We start from the raw sequence: 24,646 nt of genomic DNA on the forward strand, positions 1-24,646 counted from the left end.
TCAATTCTATAGCTATAGATTAGGGAGCCTCACATGCAGAAGCCAGTCATCCTACTACAGTATTTCTAAGTAGGGAACAGAGGAAAGTTGCAGTATTCAATTTTTCATCTTCTTCAGGCTTAGCGGAAGCTCACAGCTCTTCTTGAACATGAATATACTTAGTAATGACTTCATATTCAGGCATAGTATATAAAAAAATAAGGTGTAGTCAAAATATCCATTTTCAGACTTACATTTTCAGGAGTGCACTTGCAGTTCTCAAGAAAAGGCCAGTTTGTGAAGGTTTTTAAACGGTTCTCATATTCATACATATCCTTAAAATCAGTCAAGAGCTTGGAAGCCAAAGCAAGCTCTTTCAAAAGCCTCTCCATCTATAAAGCCTGCAATTAGTATAGCCCCAAGCCTCCCTCCTGCTCTCCAATTTAAGGCATTATACTAATTGGTGACATGTTGCACCTGTAAAGCAGGGTAAGTTTTAAATTAAGTAAAAAGGTGAGTTTATGAGCAGAACAATTGAGAGAAAGGAAGGTACTGCAACTTTCTTCCCTCTGTGTCACATTTTGTGTACTTGGTCACAGTATATATTTATTAACTGAAAGCACCTATGCTAATGCAGTATGAAAATTACAGATTTTATAACTGAAATGTCAAAAATGCAAGTTAAAAACTCTACTTACAAATACAGCAATTTTACATATAAAATTTTTAAAAATGTTATACTGACTGTGACCAAAGTAGTTGAATTCACATTTCTATTTGAAACCTTTAGCATTTCTTAACTTTCATGTTCAGAGATTATATCTTAGTATCATGTTTGCAAATATTGTTGCATTTCTTTAAAGGGGAGGTGGTTATTGTAAAATATTCTAGAGTGTGTCCAGAGAGAGCATGAATGGTCATATTTAAAAGAATTATATCTGTGAGGGTTTACAGGATCAAAGCATTAAGCTATCATTTTATAATTTGTCTCTTATTTTGGTACAGAGCCCAGTTAACTTCAGTAGGAAGTTTTAACACCAGTGTATATAAGACTGCTGTACACAGCCATTTTCTAAGCCAAGATCTTAACACCTTTGAAAGATGTTGCATTAAAAGACCTGAAAATTGAAATCCTCTCCACAATACAGTTGGAGTAAGTGCAGAAAAAAATGCAGTTTCCTGTACCAGCACATTAGTCTGTCTAGATGTGGTGACAGAAATGAGATTAAGGATCATTTGCCTAGGACTTCCAATTTCAACCCTCTTAGAGCATCTTTGAGCTTAAAGCCTATTATTTGGCTAGATTTGCACATGCTAAATCATTGATTCCTCTGGGACTGTACTTATACCTAATTTTATATGCAGGAGTACTATCCTTGAAATTTATATTAAAATGTGTTAATGCTTACACAAAAATAGGACACTTTAATTCTATTCCCCTCCCCCTTTTTTTTTTTAGATAATACCAATGGTGCAGGAATTTATCATTCATAACCTGGGACGTCCATTTATTGAGCCACCTCCATTTGATTTGTCAAAAGCATTTTCTGATAGTCACTCTTGTGTACCACTGATATTTATTCTTTCTCCTGGTGCCGACCCCATGGCAGCCCTTGTTAAGTTTGCTGATGATCAGGTATTCCAATATCTCCACACTTTTTAAATATAGTTGATGCTTTTGTGTGTGTGTGCACGTGCATGCACACGTATGTTTGTATGAAGCATGGAACTTTATTTAAGTAAAAGTTGAAATGCCAAAGTAAGCTCAAAACCCCGTTTTTATCTGCCAAAAAGCATGTTAAAATTGATCTCATGATGGCACTAATTAATGCAAGTGGATATTTTTTCCTTAGGAATGAATAATTTGTCTATTGTTTATAAGAAATTGTATGTTAAATATTTCTGGTATATTTTATAATATTGTGACATCGTGGTCTGTTTAACTAATGTTTAACTAATGTTTAACTGTGTCATCTCAAATGGAAAATGGAAGAAAACCATAATGGTTTAAATGTTCATTGTAAGGAATCTTATCTGAAAATGGTATTTTTTTTCTAACAAGCATTATGTATATTACTTAATTAAAAACCACTGTAGTAATATAGGATCTTAGGATCTTGGGTGGCATTTACACCTCAGAATTCAAATATGGATTTTTGTTGGCTTTGTTACTATTATGGCATTTAAAACAAAAAATTCCCAACAGCCTAAATCAGTTCTTATGTAGAAGAGTAGTTATAATACTAGAAAGTTGTTGTTTTCTGGTTAGATGTATTTCTTGCATTTCCTGACTCTTATTCTGTCAGAATTCTGTGCTGTTGAGAATGACAGACATACTTCAAGTCTCCAACCACCAAGCTGTAAAAGTAGCCTGCATTTTCTAGTAGTTGTCTAAATCCTTAAAGAGCATACTGTTTTCAGGAGTATTTTGAAACTGTTAGAATTTTACTATTCCAGATGAAATGTATGTGTAGTTGGAGCTTTTCACTGGAAGATAGATCAGAGGTTTTAGTCAACTGGAATGACATGAAAAAAAAAAAAAGATGTAAACTGTATTTTAAAATATACTGTACGTTAAATATTTCAAGAATACATATAGATGTGAACTCTCATACCAGAAGGTTCAGTGTATTTATGCAATATTATTCTTACTTATAATATGCTTTCTATATGCAGGGATACGGTGGTACAAAGCTTAAGTCTCTGTCACTTGGTCAAGGCCAAGGCCCGATAGCCATGAAAATGATAGAGAAGGCAGTAAAGGAAGGAACGTGGATAGTTCTGCAAAATTGCCATCTAGCAAGTTCATGGATGCCAATACTGGAAAGAGTCTGTGAGGTAAAAATAAGTATTATCATCTCATCAATAATGGGACCTCCAAAGAGGTACTAATGTACGTTTCTTCCCCCCCCCAATAACCTTAATGCATTTCTGATGTATACATATTATTACTATAGCCCTTTCTAGAACAGCCGTATGACAGTAAATGCAGTAAATGGGCAATGTATACATCCCATTGCTCTCATGGTACAGAACCTGCACTTTTGTTCATATATTCCACAAACATGCATAGAGAGGAAAAATTTTAGTTCAAAATAGTGAAGTCTTGAATAAAAATAGTAGAAGGGAAATTGTTATTCATAACTGTAACTTTTTCTATAATCATTTAAGAAATTAAACTTTGGACTGGTATATTTTGCCACTTAAAAAAAAATTTGCATTAATAATAACAACACTTGAGGTGTGTATTAATCTATTGTGTCTTCCAATTGCCTGGTTTTACATGTGTTTATTGTAGGAGCTAAACCCTGATACAACACATCCAGATTTCCGAATTTGGCTCACCAGTTACCCATCTGCCACTTTCCCGGTGTCTGTACTTCAGAATGGAGTGAAGATGACTAATGAAGCACCAAAAGGTTTACGGGCCAATATAATTCGGTCGTACCTGATGGATCCAATATCCGATCCTGGCTTTTTTGACAGCTGCAGAAAACCGGTTAGTAATGGTGTATTGTAACTTTGTAAATCAGTTAAAGCAGACCCTGATGACTCTGTATGTATGCTCTTGGGGAAAAAAAAAAACCCAACCAAACAACAAACCTCCTTAAACCAGCCATGAATTATTAATTGTGTTGCATTTGGTTTTAAGGCTGAGTTTAAGACATTGCTGTACGGCCTCTGCTTCTTCCATGCGCTGGTGCAAGAAAGGCGGAATTTTGGGCCGTTGGGTTGGAACGTTCCGTACGAGTTCAATGAGACTGACCTGCGCATCAGCGTGCAGCAGCTGCACATCTTCCTCGACCAGTATGAGGTATGGCAACCTCTCACAGTGGTCACCAGTCCTTGCACTTTCTAGGACTGTTAGCGCACGATGTACCAACGCAGGCTGAGTGCTGCCATGGAAGTAGTTTAGTGGGGGCAGTGAATTAGAAACCAAGGTCTAGTTGAAATAGTGCTAACCACGTTCATTTTAAGTGGTTAGTGTAACTAATGTTGGAAGCTTTCAAATTACAATTCTGAAGTTTTGCCATGCAAAACAGAGCAGCATTTATTCCATAGAGTTGCCTTATTTGTTGGAATCTTACCCTCTGTCTAGGCAGGAGCTGTGGATTCAGCTCTTGGAGGTGTTACTGCAAGCTGTAAAATAGCATACTAAACCACTTAATTGCTAACTGTGATTTACTCAAAGATAGGGATAATACTAGACCCTGGACTGTGGCAGATCAACAATCTTGATCTATTTGTGTAAATTTTGCAGAGCCAGGCAGTGTTTCATAGAATCCTCTCTGGAATTTGCTAGCAATACATGTTCCAGCTTCCAAAGCAACTCACTATAGCCAGAATTTGTTAAAGTTGTGCCTGGGGGCAGGAAGGGGGTGTTGTTTCCAAAGCACTGCCAGCTTGGAGTGGTGTTGGTTATCAGTGTGGTTAATAGGCAATTTGTGATTCAGCATGAGGAACAACTTTGTGAAGGTGTGTGTTTCTTTTCCTGTGGCAGAGTGAAGGGGAGGGGTCCGAGGGGAACATCCTCCCCTTACATGACCAAAACTTATGCACAAATGTAGTGCCTAGCAGGGAGGGAACCATTTTTTTCCATGAAAGATAATTTGTACATAGTAAACAGGCTTCTTGGTACTGGTTTGTTTTAGCCTAGTTCTCAGTGTATCACCCACTTTTGCCCTGCCTTCCTGTAAATAATTTATCTTCTATCACTCATAATTTGTTCCTTTTATGCGCCTAAGAGGAGTCCAGCTTCCCCCAACTTCCAGACTTTAAACATGTTTATTTTCTAAAAAAAGAAAAAAAAATAATTTACAAGTACAGCTATGGCTCTGTGACAGCACACATTTATTTTAAAAGTATAGCCAAACAAGTAGAGAAAATTTTGAAAAAGTTTTTCTTAAACCTGTACCCCAGGAGTTCCAGCTGCATTACTATGGAAATTTTTGATGCTATTGTTCTTCAAAAGAAGCACTGCTGGGTGACTTGACGTATGATTATTAAAGTAGTTGAAGATCAGGAGATCAATGGTACAAGCATGAACTAGCTAGCAGAAATAAATAACAGCATTTAAACTTTCCAGTAAGAGTTCTGGATGACTTCCAAATGAATTACAATTATACCAGTATGGCTGTCCAGAGAAGTGCTAGGCTGCAGTTCAGATTATTGTCTTGCTTTTTTTCAGGAGGTGCCATACGATGCTCTTCGCTATATGACTGGAGAATGCAATTATGGCGGCAGAGTCACTGATGAGTGGGATCGGCGTACGCTCCATAGTGTTCTAAACATGTTCTTCTCCTCGGACATCATTACAAATGTAGATTATAAATTTGATCCAAGTGGCCTTTATTTTGCTCCTCCTGAAGGAGATGTAAGTATCCCACAACAACAGAATGACCAACAGCTTATTTTTTAAAAAACAGATCTTTACTCACATTGACATGTGCCTCAGTGCTTAGTGCTGTCACGGCTCACTTTGTGGCTTAATCTCACATTCTATTACAACTTGTTTCAGTGATTTCTAGGAAACAGAAATGATGTAAAAAACCCACCCCAGCTACTACGCACTAAATTGACTTTGCTCCATGTGCTGTGTGACAATAAGGGAGAAACCCACCCTGCTGAATTTAAAAGCATTATAAAATAGGTATGAGTATTAGTTGATCATATCTGCTGGGGATAGAAAGGAAAGAGTAATCAGCATAATTCATCACAGAGGAGAGTTATCTTACACATCAGCAAAATGCCTTCACAGACATTTGGCAAACAGTGGGCCCAGAAAGGAGCTGCAGCCCCTTGCACTAGGTATCTTATTTTGTAAGAGAATTTCCAACAGCTATCAGAAATTTTGACAGAAATTATTTAAGCAAAGCCAATCCTGATTTCAGGGCAAAAGGATGGACCAAAGGAATTTGTGAGGCACAGTTAGACCCTGTATTTCCTTTTATATCTTAGTTTAACACACTGTATTCATTACTCTAGGGAAGTTTGTAGTGGTTGAGACACAGCTTGCAGCCTGTCACAGGCTGTTTGGCCGTTTCTGCATCTCCTTTTAAGTCTAATTTTTTCCCCTTTTTCCAGTACCAAAGCTATATTGAATATACAAAGACACTTCCACTGAATCCTTCCCCAGAGATATTTGGAATGAACGCAAATGCTGATATTACCAAGGATCAGTCAGAAACACAACTGCTATTTGATAACATTCTTCTTACACAGGTATGTAAAGACTAAGTGTCACACACCATCTTACAGTAACTTTCTACTCTACCTCCACATGAGTATGTTCAGATTTTTTTTCAGTTTTTACTGTACCTTAATGTGATGTATCTCCATTCTGGTGAAACTACCGTTCTGCTTAAGAATCTTTTAAGGCTTTTCTAGTTTTGTATTTTTCCTGTCTTCCTAAGGAAGCATAGCTTCTGTGATTGTACAGCCAGTTTGCGTATCTTCTACTTCCCCTGACTTTTAATAATTTTCATCTTCTTGACCAGTTCAGCCCAGTTTGTAAGCCAGGTACAATCTAGGGATGCTATAGTTCCTGTGACCTTTGTGAGGAAAATGAAGAGCTGAATGTAAGGAGCAAGAGTGACATGGAGGAACAGAAAGATGGAACTTGGCACCGCTCTGTGCTGACAGCACCTGGCCAGCCAGTCATGCTGATGGGTACATCAGAGCTGGGGGGAGAAAGATTGGTTTACAGTAGAAGCAGGATTTCAGCAAAAAAAATGAGGACACAAATCTGTAGGAAACCATATTTTGTTAGTTCTAAGGTAATAACTTATTGCAATAATATAGGAAATTCTGAAACAAATAATTTCAGTCACAGGGGAAGAGTGTTGGAACTGGCATGATCTTTTAAACAATGCCCTTTATAAGAGCTCTATTTTCCTGCATTTTAACTACTCACTTTCTCAACTCCTCTTTCTTTTTCTCAAAATAAATCCAAATTTTTGGCTCTCTTTAGTCTCGGGCATTTGGTGGTGGTGCAAAATCCACTGATGAAGTTGTTCGTGAAGTCACAGGTGACATCCTGAGCAAACTTCCTCCAAATTTTGACACTGAAGCAGCAATGAGAAGATATCCAACCACTTATACTCAAAGCATGAATACTGTGCTTGTCCAGGAGATGGGACGCTTTAACAAGCTATTGCAGACAATACGGGACTCTTGCATTAACATCCAGAAAGCAATAAAGGTGAGCCAAAGATAACCCTTAAAGGCACGTACCTAGAACCTACCTTCAGTCTGTGAGCTATTAATGCAAGTACCTTAGAGAACTGACCCTGAAGTCTGATTCAGGTCAGTCAAACACCTGAAAGAATCTGGATTCCAAACTGATTTATTGATCTGTGTGTTAAAACTGATAGGAGTACCATGGAATATAAAAGTACTATTGTGCCTACTGTAGAGAAACCAAACCAGAAAGTTGTTAACTACAGATTTGCTAGCAAATAAGACAAGCAGTAACTAGGTTCCCATCTATTTTTCTGCCTCACTGGCAGAAAAGACTGATGCACCTCACACAGTTTCTTACAGGTGAAAGCAGATCTCCTCAACATCTCAAATAGCAAATTACTGCCAGTGAGGATTCCAGTTAAGATATCGCATTCTAAAGTCAATGTTTGTTCTCAGTAGGAATCCAAAGCTACAGCTGTGCAAAATACAGAAAAAAAAGCAGGAAAACGTCAGTTTGCGTAATTTTAAGTTATCCTATTATAACTTAAGGCTCATGAGGCATTTAAAAAAAACCCAAAAACCCCACAAACACCGCTTCTCTTCCTGTTAAAGCCAAACTACAAGCTGAAAAGTCTGCCACTTTAGAATAAGGCACTTGCAGCAATGTTGCAGAGGTTTGAGGAAACTTTATATAATAATAATAAAAAAAGAGCATTTACAGTTAGTAAAACTGAGAAGTGGTCTGGGAAGACTATGTTTCTGAGACAGGATGGCAAGGGAGAATTTTCCAGTATGGGCAGTTTTCTCCAAAACAGGCTATTGACCTTTTCCCTTGCCCATCTGGTGAAGACCTACCAGGTTAGACAGGAGACCCCAGTAACCTTTTAAGAAACCCATTATGTCCACTATTCTTGTTTGCAGTGTTGCTCCTGTCTGACTTAGCTAGAAGTTTGTAACATCTGTTTGACAGAGCACCATGTTGATTTTTAATTGTTAAAGCAAGACTGTTAGGCAAAGTATTTTGACACCTTCCTTTCCAAAATTTCTTTTAGGGCCTAGTAGTGATGTCTGCTGAACTGGAAGAAGTGGTGAACAGCATTCTGAAAGGCAAAATTCCAGGACTATGGATGAATAAGTCTTACCCAAGCCTCAAGCCTCTGGGCAGCTATGTGACTGACTTCCTTAATAGACTCAAGTTCTTACAGGTGAGCACACCCCATTTCACAGATTTGTTCAATACCACTTATTATTTTTGTCTATTGATGTCAAGTGACATCTCCACAGGTGAACACACACACACACAAATTACTTCCACTGAACAATTGAGAGGTGAAGTTCAGTTCATTTGTGCTCATCACAGCATCTAATGAAGCACTACATTTTGCCACTTACACTATTACTGATGTACTGCAGCTCTCCTTATGAAGTGTAGGGTATGACAAAATTGTGAAATGAATTTACTAAGAGCCTCTTAAACTGCATATAGATCTGGTGGTGGTAATGAAATTAATTAAAATAGAACTTAGGAAAATACTGGTGAGTTCATTTCCAGTCAGCAAACTTAAATTAGTAAAACATTTTAACACAAAATCTTATGTTAAAGTCAAATACCAAACTTTCAGTAGAGTGCTGGAGAAGAAAGCTGGGTGAGTTGGGGAGAATCAGTGGGGTTCCTTCACCTATAAGTGCAGATTCCCAAAACTGACTTTAACTGAGCAATATCCAGTCTCAGCACCAGTCTGTGGCTTAGTAATCTCAATCAACTGAAGAAACCCAATCTCACAGCAGGTTGCCTACTCCATACCTGTTGTAAGAACAGGTCCCAAGATAGACAAAAGATCTAGGAAGAAAAATCATAAGTAAATTAAAAAAAAATCAAAATAAGCATCCAGTTTCAGGTCTAGAAGGATATTCACAAAACCTGCATTTCCACAGAACCTCTATTTTTTGGTTTTGGAGATGCATCACCCAGTTAACACCTCTCAGTAACTTCCACTTTCATCTGTAGCAACCCTGGCAGCAGTATGTGTAAAGAACAAAAGTGCCATCTCTTGAACAGAATTCAGGACAGAAATTAAACTTCTAGAAACAGAAAACTGCCAGTAGCTATGAGGATAATTTTTTTATTTCTTGGGAGGAAAACTACTTCCTAGTAGAGACAACCAGTTTCGTTGTCTCCACTGTAATTCTCTGTAGCAGATAATTGTAGCAAATTTTTTTCAGACATTATTCAAAACTGATGTTTGTCACAATCAGAAAAACATCGTCTTGCATGCAGTAAGTATTCACCATTGCAACAGACCTCACATATATTACAACCAAATCCAATGCATTTTGGCATTTTTAAAAATAGTTTTTATACAGAGGCCTCCACAGTATAAGGTACTAAAAAAACCCCAACAAAAACAACCAAACAAGAACATCCAAACAAAAAAAGCGCCTTCCCCCCCCCCCAAATCAACAGAAGTTTAATTAGGCCACATATCCTCCTCATGAGGAAATCATCCCTCCTCATCTTCACCTTGCTGTATACACTTACAACATGTGACTTTGGCCCTGGAAGGGAAGTATGACCCTTTCCAAAGAAAAAAAAAGCCTGCAAAAAATGTGTCATTTGCACAGAGGAACAAAGCTGAATGCTGAACAGCCTTCAGTAATGAGGGAGAAAAGCAGAATTGAACACTCATCTGATGAACGATGCATGTTAAACAGACTTAATTCAGACTGAGTCATTTACATAAGCTAAGTATTTGCAGGCAACAGTGTTGGAGTTTTTGCATGTTTTTTTTGTTTGAGGGTGTTTTTTTGTTTGGTTGTTTTTTTTAAAACAGAAGTTAATGACATTTTAAACAAGTTGTTTAAAAAAGACATGGCAGCCATGCAAAATTCCACTGCTTTCAGAAAAGAAAAAGATAATCCTGGATTCACAAAGGGAGAAATTACTTCTGCTGTTATTCTAGCAGATATTTGCTTTCCTAAATACAAACAAAAAAAATAATAAAAGGCAGTTTTTTTCTTTTTTCCTCCTCTCTTTTGCTGCTGCAGCTGTGGTATGAAAACGGAACTCCACCAGTCTTCTGGATCTCAGGATTCTTCTTCACTCAAGCATTCTTAACAGGTGCCCAGCAGAACTATGCTAGAAAATACACCATTCCAATAGACCTACTGGAATTTGACTATGAAGTGCTGGAAGATAAGGAATATGAAATTGCTCCTGAGGATGGTGAGTAAATGCATGATGGACAAAATTACCTGCCTTTGCTGATGTATTCAGAAGTCAATTTGCAGACTCAAGATTTATGCAACTGAGTTAACAAATTCAGCTGGAAAACATATATAACTGCACTGCTCCTCATGAGATGTACAGGAACTGAGGAGCCAAAATACTATTTAAGTCCTTAGGTGCTGCTGAGATTAGTCCACCTCCTGGATTGGCATGCAGATACAACACCAACAGAGGACACTCCTTACCCAAACTGCCCACAACAGATAAAACTTTCAAGTAGTATCTAGCTTGCCTTTACTTTTCCTTTATTTCACCCCATTAGCATATATGTCTGAAGATGCCTATCTTCCTAAGCCAAGGAAAAGCAAACATTTAGTAGAGAAGTTGGGTATGCTATGTTAACTATCCCTGGAAAAATATCTTATGGGTATGACCACAGTATGCAACAGGGGACTGCTCTAACGGGGGGGGAAAGCCCTGGTTTTTTTAATCAAACCACTTTATTTTATATTGCTTACCTTAGATTCCAGTTGCAGATACATTTGTTAAATTGCCCTTCCTCAGAAAAAAGGACAGATAAAACTGAACTGTCCTTAGTACTCCTTTTAATACTTTTCTGAGGGTCACTTTCAGTGGAAGTTGTGTTAATAAAAAAAAAAAAAAAAAAAGGCTTGGCAGGTTGCCCAGGAGAGCCACATACAATCATTTTCAAGTCATTTTCTGTTGGGGCAGATATGTCAAAATAAAGATATTTATGTTTTTAAAACATTTAAAGACTTTTTTTTTCCTTTCCTCCTTTAATGAACCACGTTAGAAAGGTATAAGCAAGTAGCAATTTAAAACATAAGCAATGAAACAATGTAAAGACTAACTAGTGAAAGACTGTTTATATGATCAAATCTCCAAGTTTGGAAACATTAAAGCTGACAATATGTAGTACATACAGAAAACTTTATAATAATGACAACTGTAAAAATAGTTTCCTGTACTGTGGAATAATTTTTAAGCTCTGTCACTCAGTATTCAGAAAAGGCTGGACATTGTAACTTTATACAACTTTATAGAACTGTAATCATAACAAATTGTAATATAGTGTAAGATTGTGTTATACTCAAAGTTCTTTGTTCATCACTTGGAACACACAAAATTCACAAAAAGTCCCACACGCTCAATTAACTGACAGTTAGCAAAGCATGTTGCACTAGCTGCTGCTCTCAGCTAGAAGACATTTTCAGTTTTTGTGTAATATGGTATCTTTTCCCACTGATCAGGGGTCTATGTTCAGGGATTGTTCTTGGATGGAGCACGCTGGAACAGGCAAACTAAAAAGCTGGGAGAATCTCATCCAAAAATCCTCTACGATACAGTACCTGTGGTCAGTATTTTTTGTTCGGTGATATTTTATAGCATAATATACCAACAAATACTGTAGAAATAATACTCTTAAGTTCTAGTCTTGAAGAAAGTAACAGGGTAATTCTTAAAAGAAGTAATTTAATTTAAATGTTTTGTGTTGAAATAGAAATTAAGCTTTCTGAGAGGAGCTGAGAATCCTCTGCTAATAATGAGAGTGACAGGAAGTTTGGAAGCAATCTGCTAAGAAAGAGGACACAAGAAACAGGTTTTCAGGGCTATCTGTTACAAAGCAAACAAAACAAAACGTCAAAATGCTTTGGCCGAGCAAAGACTGTTTCCCTACTTCTTTTTTTAACTGACATGAGAAGGATGATTTTATTCTTTACTGCAGATCTGGCTAAAGCCGTGTAAGAGAGCAGACATTCCACAGCGACCAAGTTACCTGGCCCCAGTGTACAAGACCAGCGAGAGAAGAGGGATCCTGTCAACTACAGGCCATTCCACCAACTTTGTCATCGCGATGACTCTCCCTTCAGACAAACCACAAGAACACTGGATCAGACGGGGTGTGGCTTTACTATGTCAGCTTAACTCATAAACCTATCACAATTTATGGAGGTAGGTGCATTTTTCAGATTGCTTAAAAGGGACACCTGTCAGTCCTGAAACACCACGTAAAAAGAGAAATCAAAATGAGCGTTTACAGTGTTGCGTTTGTGCCTTTCATGAGGTTTGAAACAAAACACTAAAATACAAAGGTGCACAATAAAACCTTATAAAAGCTCACAAAAATATCTGCTCCTTGAATAATTTTATTTTCTGAAGGCTCCTTATTTATAAGGAACATACATAAAATGAACACAACACTGTTGACAATGAACAAAACAGCATTTGATCATTTCCAGCTTTATAAAATTTTAAAAAATGATTTAGTTATAACAAAAAGACTGATAGCTCAGCAAGTTATCTTATAGGATCATAATCACATTTTAAACCATAGACTCAATTGTTAATGGGAGGGGAAAAAATTTAAAAAAAAAAATCACACTGCATCTAGGAACTACAATATTTTCTAAGCATAATCACAGCGGATTGAGTGCAATGTGATCTACATCAAAATTCATATGGGATGTCACACAGTGACAGCATTGTAATATACAAGTAACATTTATGCCCTCCAACAAATACAAGTTAAATGAGACTCTGGATTCAAGCAGAATGGAATGTTGAAGCCAAGTAGAAATGTAGTGGAATTCAGATTGTCTGTAACATGACTCAAACGTGTACATTAGAATCATCTGGAATTCAATACTTGTGAAAACATATAGAAGTCACAGCTGTTACACTGCTCTTCATAACTTGTAATAAATACTAGAAAATAAAAGGAAACAACCCATATTTAATGAAAAATACAGTACCTACCTTCAAGGACCATGTTTTTCCCTTGTCTGAAGATGGTCTTGGAAGGAAGTTAACTATTTTCCTATAGAGGCAGTGTATTAAGCTATAACCATATTCCAACTAATACAAAAGTAAATATACTACCCGAAATATAGAAATCTTCATTTGAAAAGAATTAAAAGAAACTTTAAAAAATTATTTGACAAAATATCAGTTTAACCACATAACGACCCTCTTATACTCAACAGAATTAACAGAAAAGGAAAATTAAAGGTCAGTTTAATACATCAGAAACATAGGTTGTTTAAACTTAGCTCCTCAGAAGGTATCTAGTGAGTTAAGTCTCTCTGAAAATGATACTCAATGACCTAACATGGGCACTATGAAAAACCATCACCGAGGATCTTTACACTGCAGAAATTCAGTAATCTGAAGCTAACAGTGTGTTTGCTAATTAGGGTCCAACAGTAAACATGTTGAAAGGAGAAAAAAGAAAACCTGAGTTCAGAGCATCGAATGGCTGCATGCCCAAACTCTGGGCTTTTGGCTTCTTCACTGAAGAAACTGTGCCCTTCTCTGAAATGGACCCTTAATACTGTTTATTGATACTACATTAGGAAGAAATACTGTCAAGAACCAACCGATATCTTTAAAATACATGAGCTGCTCTCAGTAAAAACTGAATTGACCAATGAAGCTTCAAAAAGTAAAGGGCCACAGGAAACACATTAACTTGAAATGGAATGAAGATACCAACTGGCTCTCATTAAAGGCGTTAGGATCAGTGGTTTTAGCAGCTACACTGGCACCAAGCAGACTGAAAACAAAACTTACGGCACACAGTCAAAATACAGCTTTTACCTGGCATACACATAAAAGAAGACAAACTGTATGTTTTAAAAAAGGCTACTACCATGCTTAGGACTGGTACTACAGAATCAACTTGCACTCCTCACAAACTCACAATTATTTTAAGGAGATGGGTACAAGAAGAACTAACTCATGTCTGGCAATATAAGCATATCTGCACAATCTGATCTAGGACAGCTGATCCCAGCAAGTTAAGGCCCAAATTTTCAGTCTAGCCTTCCAAATTACACACACCACAGATCTATCACATCTGCTTTTTAATAATCTAATTTAAATACCAAAATGGTAAAAAAATATCATAGAAATTAACTCGTTATGCTGGAAGTAGAGATCTTCTTACATACTCTCTATTGCCAGAAATGGCTGGTGCTACAATGTCTGATATCCAGGCATTGTAGAAACAGATTTTGATCTGATATTACAGTATTGTAAGTAACCTATCAGTATTACATACACAGAGCATACTTTAACCTTTGTGCCTAGGTTCAGTATCTAGCATCTTGCACTTTGGATTGTTTGAATGTGAAGAGGAGAAAACAGTCCAAAATAATTGTTAAAAAAAATGGAGAAATTCCCATATGGATTCTCTGTTAAAAGAGTTTGCACAAATTCACAGCCACAATTCTTCAGTAGTTTATGCTGCAAGTGGCACACAATACATGTTTAACATCTGTAAAAAAGAACCAGAAATAGCTCAATAAACCCAACATCAAGGATTTCCCCAAGCTAACACTAATTCTACTGCATTTTGCATTTTTCTACTAATATCAAGGAACAAACATCAAATAAATCTTAGTCAGGAAAAACATCGTCAAACTGATCCTTGCCAGAACGTAGCACTTTGCCGCGTATATTGCAACAGCCTGCCTTCTTACACAGGAAGTTTACAATGATGGAGTCCAGCTTAGCGCATACTCTAAGAATTTTAATGGTGTTTACATTTTGGGTTTCTTTCTTAAAATTTAAACCAGCACAGTGGTTTCCAGTCATGTGCTGTTGTAAAATTTAATACTTCAAGTCACCACTAAGCAGAAGAATTAGCACAGAATGTATATATACACACACATGCATATATATCTGTCTATATATCTATACATATATATAGAGAGATACATATATATGTGCTACTTAAGACTTATGTGGCACTAAAAGCTTATTCAGGTTCCTTGCAGAGGTATCAATTTCAGCTGTAACATTTTCTGGGTTCTGTTCAAATGTACTAATGAAATGGTATTTTCCCAAGCGAGTAGCTCATTCACTGTACTACTACTTTCTTTAGCAAGCAGTGCTTCCTATGTAGAACACTGAACCTGGCATTTATTTCATAATTGTTGATCACTTGAGTTTAGAAGATGCATTGAGTAACCTCATCTTTTGATTTGAATTAGGAAAAAAAAAGTAGATGTTAATCTACACAAAAATGAACAGACTGTACTTGTGTAAGTAGTGCAAGCCACTGCTTTTCCTCTGAGCAATGTGCATACAGTGAAACAGTGCAGACTCAAAGCCATACAGTAACATTAGTGTAACCACAGTGATTACCAGAATTAGGTCAAAACTGGATGTCAAGCACAATTTTATCTTCATAGAGGGCAATGACCAGCATGATGGCAAATCCAAGAAGCAGGCCCAGATTCTGGAGAATAAACTGCCCCACAGGACAATAACCATGCTCTTCGTTATCTCCATCTCCATGAAGCATTTCTGGAAGCTAAAAGGAAAAACAATTTAGAAAGTTATTTCACCTCTATTCCATTTATACATGAACAAGTTTATGAGATGATATTGTGAAGAATAAATACTCTAGGCTTCAGTTATAAAAACAACACATTAAGACATAGCTAAAACTCTACCTAACCACTACCTTTGATAAAAACATGATCATGTCGTGTATTTACAAAACAAACTAAAAATGCCTTTCCTTTGGACTTTTTTTTTTTTTCCTCCCTAGCTTTTACTGGATCACACATCTATGTGAACTTTAAGTTCCTCAAGATAAGGACCAGCCCCGTTCTTCGAGTTCTGCTCTTTCAAGTTCTTTCACTCAAATAAAATTAAGTCATTCTCAAATAAACAGCTTTGACTATTGCTACAGTAATTACATTTCTATAAATATAGCCTTTATAATGACTTTGCCGATTAACTTAGCCATTCATTTCTCATGTTATACGCTTACATGTATTCACATACATTTTCCTTTTAAATATCGGAATAATAGCTACAAGTGATTCAAGAGAAATTCTATGTGAAGCTACAAAAAAGTTCTGAAAGCTCTGAATATTCCTTATATTCCTCACCTAAGAAGAAAAGTCAAATAGTACTGAAAAATGCAACAAATAATAATGGACTTGGAAAATGTAAAAATAAATCTCAAAGTAAGTGTCTTAGCCACCTATACAGAAGAGAAATAAAATGTTTTACAAATAAATTAATTCAAGAAGGCATGAGGTAAACAAAGGAATTCCTTCAAGACACACTTAGTACAGAAAATAATCTAATACAGAACAACATGGAAACTTTAGGTAGTAGGCAGCACAAGTCTCTATTTATTGCTCTTCATTAGATAGGCTGGAATAGTTTTGGTTATTCTGAGTACCTGAATACTGCGCAACAGACAATGACAAATTATCAGAGCATCAAATCTGCTAAAAGCCCAAAGATATTACCCATCTGGTCTTGTATTACTCTATTTCAGAAAGATACATAAAACTGACAATTAATTTGACCCACCGAGTATTTAAATATAAAAAAAATATACTGGTGTGAAAAATGTTTATCACTTATACAATTGACCATGGATGAAACTGCTTAGGAGAGAAGTCAGGAGTGAATATGGACTGATACCATCTGCACAAGTGCATTACTGCCTGAAGGATCTTGATCTGCTGTATACACACACTAAATATAATGTACCTATAGCGAAGTCCTTAAAGCAGCAGCATTCTTCTGCCAGATAACTTTTTAAAAAGCTAATCACCACAAGAGCTATGGATTAGCAGCTGCTTATGCTAAGGGTTCAGACTAAACCTTCCAGAATCAAATAGTTGAAGACTAAATTTTAGTGAAGAACAATTCTAAACACTGGACTGAACTCCAGAGTCAATGCCCCATCCACAAAACCAGACGATCATCTTATTTTTATTAGTGGGAAGTTATTATTTTTATTAGTTTATTAGTGGGAAGTGTAACTGTCTTTCCCAGCCCCCCTGTAGTGTTTCTATTTTAACAGGAATCACTGGCAGACTTCGGTAGCAGAAACCCAAATAGGCAAGCAACTATAAAACTTTGCTGCATCTTTCAAAGTATCTGCAACATTTTTTAAAAAGTCATAGAACAGAAACAGCCATCTACTGTCTACAGATGTTTTATGTGGTATAGCAAAGAAGTTCTTTCATAGGTGCTATTTCAAGTCCTAGGTTTTATGCATGAAAGGCAAAGATGACACAGCATCGTAACAATCTTACCATGTCAACCAGCGCCACATAGAGGAACATGCCTGCAGTGATTGCAAAGATCCACAAGGTGATGTTATTAGCATACTGGCCCACCGCTGTGCCTATCAGCATCCCTATGTAAGCCATCATGGCAGACAGGAGGTTGTACACAATAGCTTGCTTTACTGTCATACCTGCTTTAAGAAGCACAGCAAAGTCACCTAAAATGGAGACAGAGCACAGGGTTTAGTATCAATGCTTCTCAGGAGAGCAAGTAGATAAATTAGCCCACATTTACTATCTCACCAAACCAATGCATTGCTAAAGTAAAAATGCTGCTACAGTGGCTCAAAGGAAGACTAGCCAACAGGATATGACAACTCTTGTAAGAGCTGTATTTATGTGCAGCAATGCCTGGATTAAAATATGATTTAAAGGTGCCAATAATTCATCATGGTGATTGTCAGAAAGGTAACAATGATTAACGGCTAACGGTAAATGGAGGAGTCTAGGTCTGTTCCTCCCACAGAGAATACATCTGTGCATACAGACTTGTCTTTACTCCACAGAAGTTCTTCATGGCACAAAACCAGAGGCTCAGTCTTGATCAATACCTGTGAAAAATCCCCTTAGCTATATACATCTCATTCTGCAAATTCAAGAGAATAACCAGGCCTTAGTCCCCACAGAAGGTGACAATAAATTTGAGAAATATAGCACTAGGAAAAGGAAGAGTTACATTCAGAAAGAATGACATCACATCCACGCTGAATCAGTTTGCTAGTTTAAGACATGCTAAGTTAACCTGGTTTAGTTTGAGTTCAGGACAGCTCTGCTAAAATTGCTGATAGAGGCAGATGTTCTATAACTATGTTCTATATCTAAATTTTTGTCTTGTAATCAGCTCTGATATATTCACAAGAGTTCAGTTTGAAGGGAGTAAAGCTGAGGAGTGGAAGATGATATGCACTTATGAGGGTAATTAATATCATATTCTCATGTCAGATATGCTAGAAATTAATTGCTCAATCTAGAATCAAACAAAAAATATTTACAGTTAACTACTTGCTGCTTATACAAGGTTAATTTAATCCTGTTAACCTAGCAAGTTACAAGCACACTAATACATACTGCAATCCTTTACACACTGTAGCAACTTCACTTAACTAATGATTGTATAGCACCATCAAACCATGAACATATGCTCTATTATTTCCATCTGTGCCCATTACTTACTTTATCCTTTGTACCTGCCTATATAAAATGCTTTTCACTCATCACCTCTAAGGGTTTTTGAAGCAGTTTACCTTACTTTTGATCATTCAGAGCTAGCAGCTCATCAAGTAAGCAAGCTGGGAGTACATACACAGTTTAATCTAGCACAGTTTCACGTCACTGGCAAAAAAGATGACAACTCCTCTCTCTAGCTGCAATTTTGTAAGTCTCAGGGTGCACTAGAATTTCATGTGATGTGCCTTATGGCTCACAGGAAAACAACAGGTTCATCATGGTTAGCTAACCCCAAGAAGAAATGCTTCGATTAGCAGGGAAGAATCACTGGCACCGGCAACAATGCCCACAGGCTTTACCCTAAATTGTCATCCATACCGACTGGACAATTGGTACAAAGCATCTTCTGAAGATGATGAACATAAACTTATGTTTACTTATGTAACTTTACCGAAGTTTGTGTAAGACAATGCCACAGAGTAGTGTGAAATACTCTCTATAAAATGCAGAGGTGTAACACCAAAATGTAAATGGTATGCTCCTAAGAACGTTTTTAAAACATGTTCAAGTAGCTTCACAGAACTGCTGTATCTAGATACCTGCCAAAATAACCCTGTATTAATATTCTCATTATGTACTCTAAAGCAATATTGCTCCATTACTCTCTGAAGTTCTGGTCACCCTTGCAGCATCTGCATTGCATTATGCTTATCGGGATGGGTATCAAAATAGCTTTTAGTTACATATTTTCTACAGATGAAGAGACTGAACACATTGATTTATGTAATTAGTTACCTAATTCATGGGGAAGCTCATGACAAAATACTGCTATAGATGTACTAATTCCTCCTGTCAGTCCAGCACTAAAAGCTGCTCCTAGAAAAGAAGAGATTCAAATGATATTTTACTATTTTCAAGTCAGAAAATTTAATCAACAGACTTTCCAGAGATGACAACCTTCTGTTAGAATGCACGGTCTAATATTTTTTCATTATGCCTGTGTCCTGTCTGCGTATAAACTGAAAATACTGGAAGTATCCTGGATGTGCATTATTACTGCATACTTTATTATTCAGTTTATTATTATCTGACAGACAAATCCTGGGAGAGGAGAACACAACTGAGCAAAACAGAGACATAAAGGCAACAGACTAATAAATGGCATCAATTTTTAGGAACTCCAAACTAATATTTAACCCATAGCCTCTCTATTTCCTTGATGCTTATTTGTAGGGCATATATCAGCAACATTAATAAGCCAGACCTGGAAAATAATAATGAGAAAAAACATTGACATAAACCTCTTCCAGGAACTTTTGTGTAAGCTAATTTAATTCAATCAACTTTAAGTTCATACCTTAAATAATTCTGAGATGAGAAAACTGGTATTACATTTCTGTACTGCAGCAGAGAAAGGCACAAGAAGAGCCTGCAGTGAGCAGCCAAAACAGGCAAAATAAAATAGAAAGAGAAGACACAATCTGAAGACAGAGAGGAAATTTAAATTTCCTCTGAATTCCTCATAATTTCATATATGAAAACGACGAACATGCTTTTCTAAAAAAAAAAAAAAAAAAAAAAAAAAATCTACATTTTACCAAAGAATCAGCTGTTTGGGCTTGAGACAGGAATATTTAGAAATGGAGTTGCAATACAGTGAAGTTGTCAACAGATGGCATAGTGATCCTTTTGGCCTTAGAAGCCAGTGTCTAACTGTCTTACCTGTTTCATGTGAAAATGAAGCAAAAAGTTAATTTTTATGGACTTTAGTTTCTTTAGAAATTGTTTGGAGAAGGTGGAGAAACTGTAGTAGATCCCACTCTTAGTAGCTACCTTAGTAGAAAATTACAAGTAGGCACTTGAGTACTCTCACCATCATTTTGACTTGTATGACATATATTCAAATTAATGTGTTTTACAGTTCAAATCACATTTAGAGGTTCATGTGAATCTAAGTTGATTTAATAAATCTAATAAAAATTTGCTTGGTACTTCAATTTCTTCTACATTTGGCTAGAAATAAATCTATACTGACCATAAGCCAAAACAATACTTTGCTCAAACAAAATTTAAATTATCTTAACTAGCACTTATTTTGAAAAAAATTATTTCAGTAACCTGACTCACAGTACATTTATTATTTACAAGTACTGTATAATTCTATGTAATACTAATAATAGAAATATTATAATTATATATATCTTTATAAATGAGACTGAAAGACATTATTTTTATTCAAAGGCAAATACTGAGACCCAAACCACAAACGTGCATTACATGTGCTCCATGATTCATAAGGAGATTTGTCTGCACCTATCTTGATTTGGCAGAAATCGCTACTGTAGTTACTACCAATGCAGTAATCTCTGAAGGAGACCGAACATGCCAGGAACCCCAGAAGCTAGCTGGAAGCCTTACCTGTGATCACTGAGAAGTAAAATATTACCAAGGTTACTAAAGGAAAGAAGAAACTGTTGAGAAGTACTCAGTGCTTTTGCTTACCGATTGCTAAGCCATCACTAAAGTTGTGAATGCCATCTCCCATAATTACCATCCAAGCAATATTAGCTATGCCAGTATCTTTCAGGTCTTTTCCAGAATGACAGTGGCCATGGGAATGATGGGAATGTTTGTGATGCCAGTGGTGACTGTGTTTTCTAGCTATCATTTTATCTTCGCCATGGCTGTCATACTCTGAATCGTGAAGATCATGCTCTTGAGCAGCATGTGAGACGTCATTGTGAGAATGGTGCATATTGTTGTCCTCTTCTACAGACAAGAAGTTTTTGGGAGGGCACTCCAGCTGGCCATCTAAATCTGTTAGTTCAGTTTCATTGAGTCGGTCTTCAGATAAAACTGAGTCGTCTGCTCCTACATTGAAGCCAGTTGGGAGAGACACGGCATTAATTCTTGTTTAAAATATCACTAGCAACTACCGCATCATTGAGCTAAGAATTTACTTGCTTTACAAAAGCAAAAATAGTATTTTAACACATCCCAATCTAGTAACTTTGTTGTCAACATTCAGCAAAAAAAAAAAAAAATCTCCCACCGCCCCATTTTTTCACTGATTTGCATGTCCAGCATATAGACGTCTCCACTATGAGGCAACAGCACTGTATCCATACCACACAAAGCCAGTTTTAGGCCGACCTGGGCTTGTATCTGTAATTTTGCTACTGATGAAGTTTATGGTTCAACATTGGAAAAGGGAAGTCACCAGAACGATAATAATGTCTTATATGCTCTAGATGGAATCTGAATGGCTAAGGAATCTGTAACTGGCTGCTCTCTCTGATGCACATATAGGTCACAACTTAGCCTTCACTGAAGCGTACCAGGATCTGCCACTGATACAACAGATCTTTAAACAGTTTCTGTATTGCACATATCTGTGTCAGACACTTGTGTCATACAGTGGGCTCCTTCAATGTGGCTCATTAGTCTGCTAGCGATGAAAGCCATTTTTACAAAGAAACACAAAAGTGAAAACAATGCAGAAGAAATATGAACATAAATTTTAAGTCTAGTAATATTTCTGAAGTATTAATAAATAAATTAAACTGGCAATCTATGCTCCAGAAAACAAAACCAGTTGTGGAAAAAAAAGCAGTTCTGGACACTGAAGTTATTAGCTCACAATAATTCAACAAAAATATTTCAGAGTCAAAAAGAAGCAAACAGTAACCGGAACAGTAGCAAAGATAAACAGGCTCTTAAACATCATTTGAAGGCTGTTTAAAAAGAAATGGAATGGCCACTCAGGTCAGACGTAGTGTCACTGCAGTTCAAAATTCAAATTCAGCATGGGCTTCCAGTACCGGTACTACGAATGAGTCACTGATCAGCAGAGCGCACTTTCAGAGGAACAGTGTTATAAAGCCAGTACGCACTCCATGTCATTAGAAGCAAAATTCGTCTGAGTGCCCGTTAAAAGAAAACGGAGACATTGCAAATATAGGTACCACCATCCTCACAGCTGAAAGTCTTTTTATGACTCTATGTCCATGTCCTGAATGCCATTTTAAGTTGCTTGAGTGGAGAAGGCTTCAGTGCTAACTCGCCCTTCTACAAACCATTCAAAATAACAAGATTGCCTTTGTATAAATATAGCCTATGGATTCTTCATCAAGACATTAATTCAGCGGCCATGCAGGCAACAGAAAGGGAAGTTTATGAAGCAAAGCCCTTCCCCTTCCCTCATCCCTTCAAGAAGGGTGATATGACATTCCTTCTGGGTACACAGTGCATGAGCATTCAGAGTGTAATGAAGGAACAGTATGCAAAAGTTGTTTTGGATACCTGAGGAATATTCAGGATACTTCGTTGTATTTATGAAAATAAATTAATTTTGTTGAGCCTTCTCAGCCAAACTATAATTGGTCAGAGACCGGAATCTTCAAAGTGAAACAGATATCCCCTTTTAAGGTTGTGTGTGTTCATTTTTGGTCTAATTTTTGCCAGGGCTGAGCTAGTCGGGCACAGCTTAACCAAAGAACACACCGAAAACAAACAAGCAAAAAACCCCCAAAGAACCACAGCCACCTAAAACCTGACTGCTTCAGAAGTCTGAGAACCATTTGTATGGCATATTAGGAAGTGTTCAGAGTGCCCTCAGATCTAAGGAAAACAAAATAAAAAAAAAATTTAATAGGGAAAGCCTATTAAGTCTTATTAACAATGATTTGCATAATAGCAGCAAAACTGTACAAGAGGTTACATGCTACAAGCCATAGGTTACATACCATTACTTTGAATCTCATAATCAGAGAAAATTCTGAAAATAAATGCTTACCTGCAAGGGGTTTGAGCTGAAGCCAGTCAGCATCTGGTCTATTATTTAATTTGTGATCGGAAAGTTTCCTTCCAATTGGTGATTCTTCAGTCTGGTTTTTCTTGCACCATTTCTGCTTACTCTGCAACAGGAAGCAGATAACATCTGGTTTGTAAAAGGGTATCGATGGAAATAAAAGAAACTGAAATGTTGTCCAAAAATCTCTTCAAAATAGACCTAGTTACTGTCTCTTAATATTTCTAACAGAAGTATGTGACTACAGAATATTAATTTCTGTAAGGCGCAGCAACAATATCTATCCCAGTGGAAATTCTTAGCTACCTATCACAGAATGTTACTCACAAACACACATGTGCACACACAGAGGATATTTCACTTCAGTAACAGAGTATGTTATGACAAGGATTGCTCTAAAAGCCCAGAAACACATGTATGCAGAGTTATTACATTGGCTTATTTTGTGCAAGAAAGCATGCATGCAACAAGAACAGCTCCTCTAGTTCAATTTTTTTATACTCCTATAACTTCCTTGTATTTTCCTTTGGAGAAAAGCTTGCTACTTTCCTACCTGCAGCCCATGCAAGAGAGATCATAGATTTGCCAAAGAAGCCTAGGGGACTTAATTATTTAATTCATCTCAAAGAAGATATGCTCCATGTGACAGCTTTTATCAGAAGATCTAAGAAATGCCGCCTCCAACACAGAAAATCTTTTGCTGCCAGTCCAGTTGAGGCAGCAAGTCTGATGTGAAAATAGAGAACTTCACAATTTTCCACACTCATTTTGGGAGCAGCAATTATAGTTTCCTCAAAATCATTTTCTCTGCAAGGTCGAATGATGGGAAGCAAAAGTTAAAATGTATTTATATTGACAGTTGAAAGAATATTGGCTTTTTGGTGGCTTGAATTCCTAACCTCTGTCACACTCCCCCAAGGTACCTGCTCTCCTTTTATACCACCATCATAAATACAGCATGCTCCCAGACCTAAAAATCCAATAATTTTCAGGGAAACAAGTTAAAGTTTGACTGGCAATTTCTAGAAAGCAGGTGGTCTGCAAATTTTAGCATTTCTCATGTGAAAAAACTGAATACCTCTGTTACACCTGCGTCGTTAGCTAATAGCATACAGTTACATTTCTTGTGAATTGTCTGACGATTGTCTGGCTCTATTG

The 24,646-nt window shown here is 36.9% G+C and overlaps 2 protein-coding genes across 11 annotated transcripts in view; one reads left to right on the top strand and one right to left on the bottom strand.

Moving 5' to 3' along the window:
- The window catches only part of DNAH7 (dynein axonemal heavy chain 7), a 116,651-nt gene extending 100,561 nt beyond the window's left edge, over positions 1–16,090 (top strand). The window contains exons 54-65 of the mRNA XM_054829246.1: positions 1,439–1,615; positions 2,656–2,817; positions 3,278–3,478; positions 3,632–3,793; positions 5,168–5,353; positions 6,064–6,201; positions 6,950–7,180; positions 8,214–8,366; positions 10,207–10,384; positions 11,659–11,762; positions 12,135–12,361; positions 15,966–16,090. Of these exons, the coding sequence (XP_054685221.1) occupies positions 1,439–1,615; positions 2,656–2,817; positions 3,278–3,478; positions 3,632–3,793; positions 5,168–5,353; positions 6,064–6,201; positions 6,950–7,180; positions 8,214–8,366; positions 10,207–10,384; positions 11,659–11,762; positions 12,135–12,341 (1,899 nt within the window). The 3' untranslated portion in view covers positions 12,342–12,361; positions 15,966–16,090. The remainder of the gene's footprint in view (positions 1–1,438; positions 1,616–2,655; positions 2,818–3,277; positions 3,479–3,631; positions 3,794–5,167; positions 5,354–6,063; positions 6,202–6,949; positions 7,181–8,213; positions 8,367–10,206; positions 10,385–11,658; positions 11,763–12,134; positions 12,362–15,965) is intronic.
- Positions 12,538–24,646, bottom strand: part of SLC39A10 (solute carrier family 39 member 10) — a 60,378-nt gene continuing 48,269 nt past the window's right edge. For 7 of the 10 annotated variants that reach the window (XM_054829252.1, XM_054829250.1, XM_054829255.1 and 4 more), the window contains 5 exons: positions 23,474–23,594; positions 21,181–21,549; positions 19,474–19,554; positions 17,479–17,669; positions 12,538–15,725 (listed from right to left, as the gene is read on the bottom strand). In XM_054829252.1, coding sequence (XP_054685227.1) covers positions 15,567–15,725; positions 17,479–17,669; positions 19,474–19,554; positions 21,181–21,549; positions 23,474–23,594 — 921 coding nt within the window. In that variant the 3' untranslated portion in view covers positions 12,538–15,566. The remainder of the gene's footprint in view (positions 15,726–17,478; positions 17,670–19,473; positions 19,555–21,180; positions 21,550–23,473; positions 23,595–24,646) is intronic. The other 3 variants (XM_054829256.1, XM_054829248.1, XM_054829257.1) reach the window with 2 other exon arrangements.

This window comes from Grus americana, chromosome 6, assembly GCF_028858705.1.
Source record: "Grus americana isolate bGruAme1 chromosome 6, bGruAme1.mat, whole genome shotgun sequence".
NCBI classification, from domain to species: Eukaryota; Metazoa; Chordata; class Aves; order Gruiformes; family Gruidae; genus Grus; species Grus americana.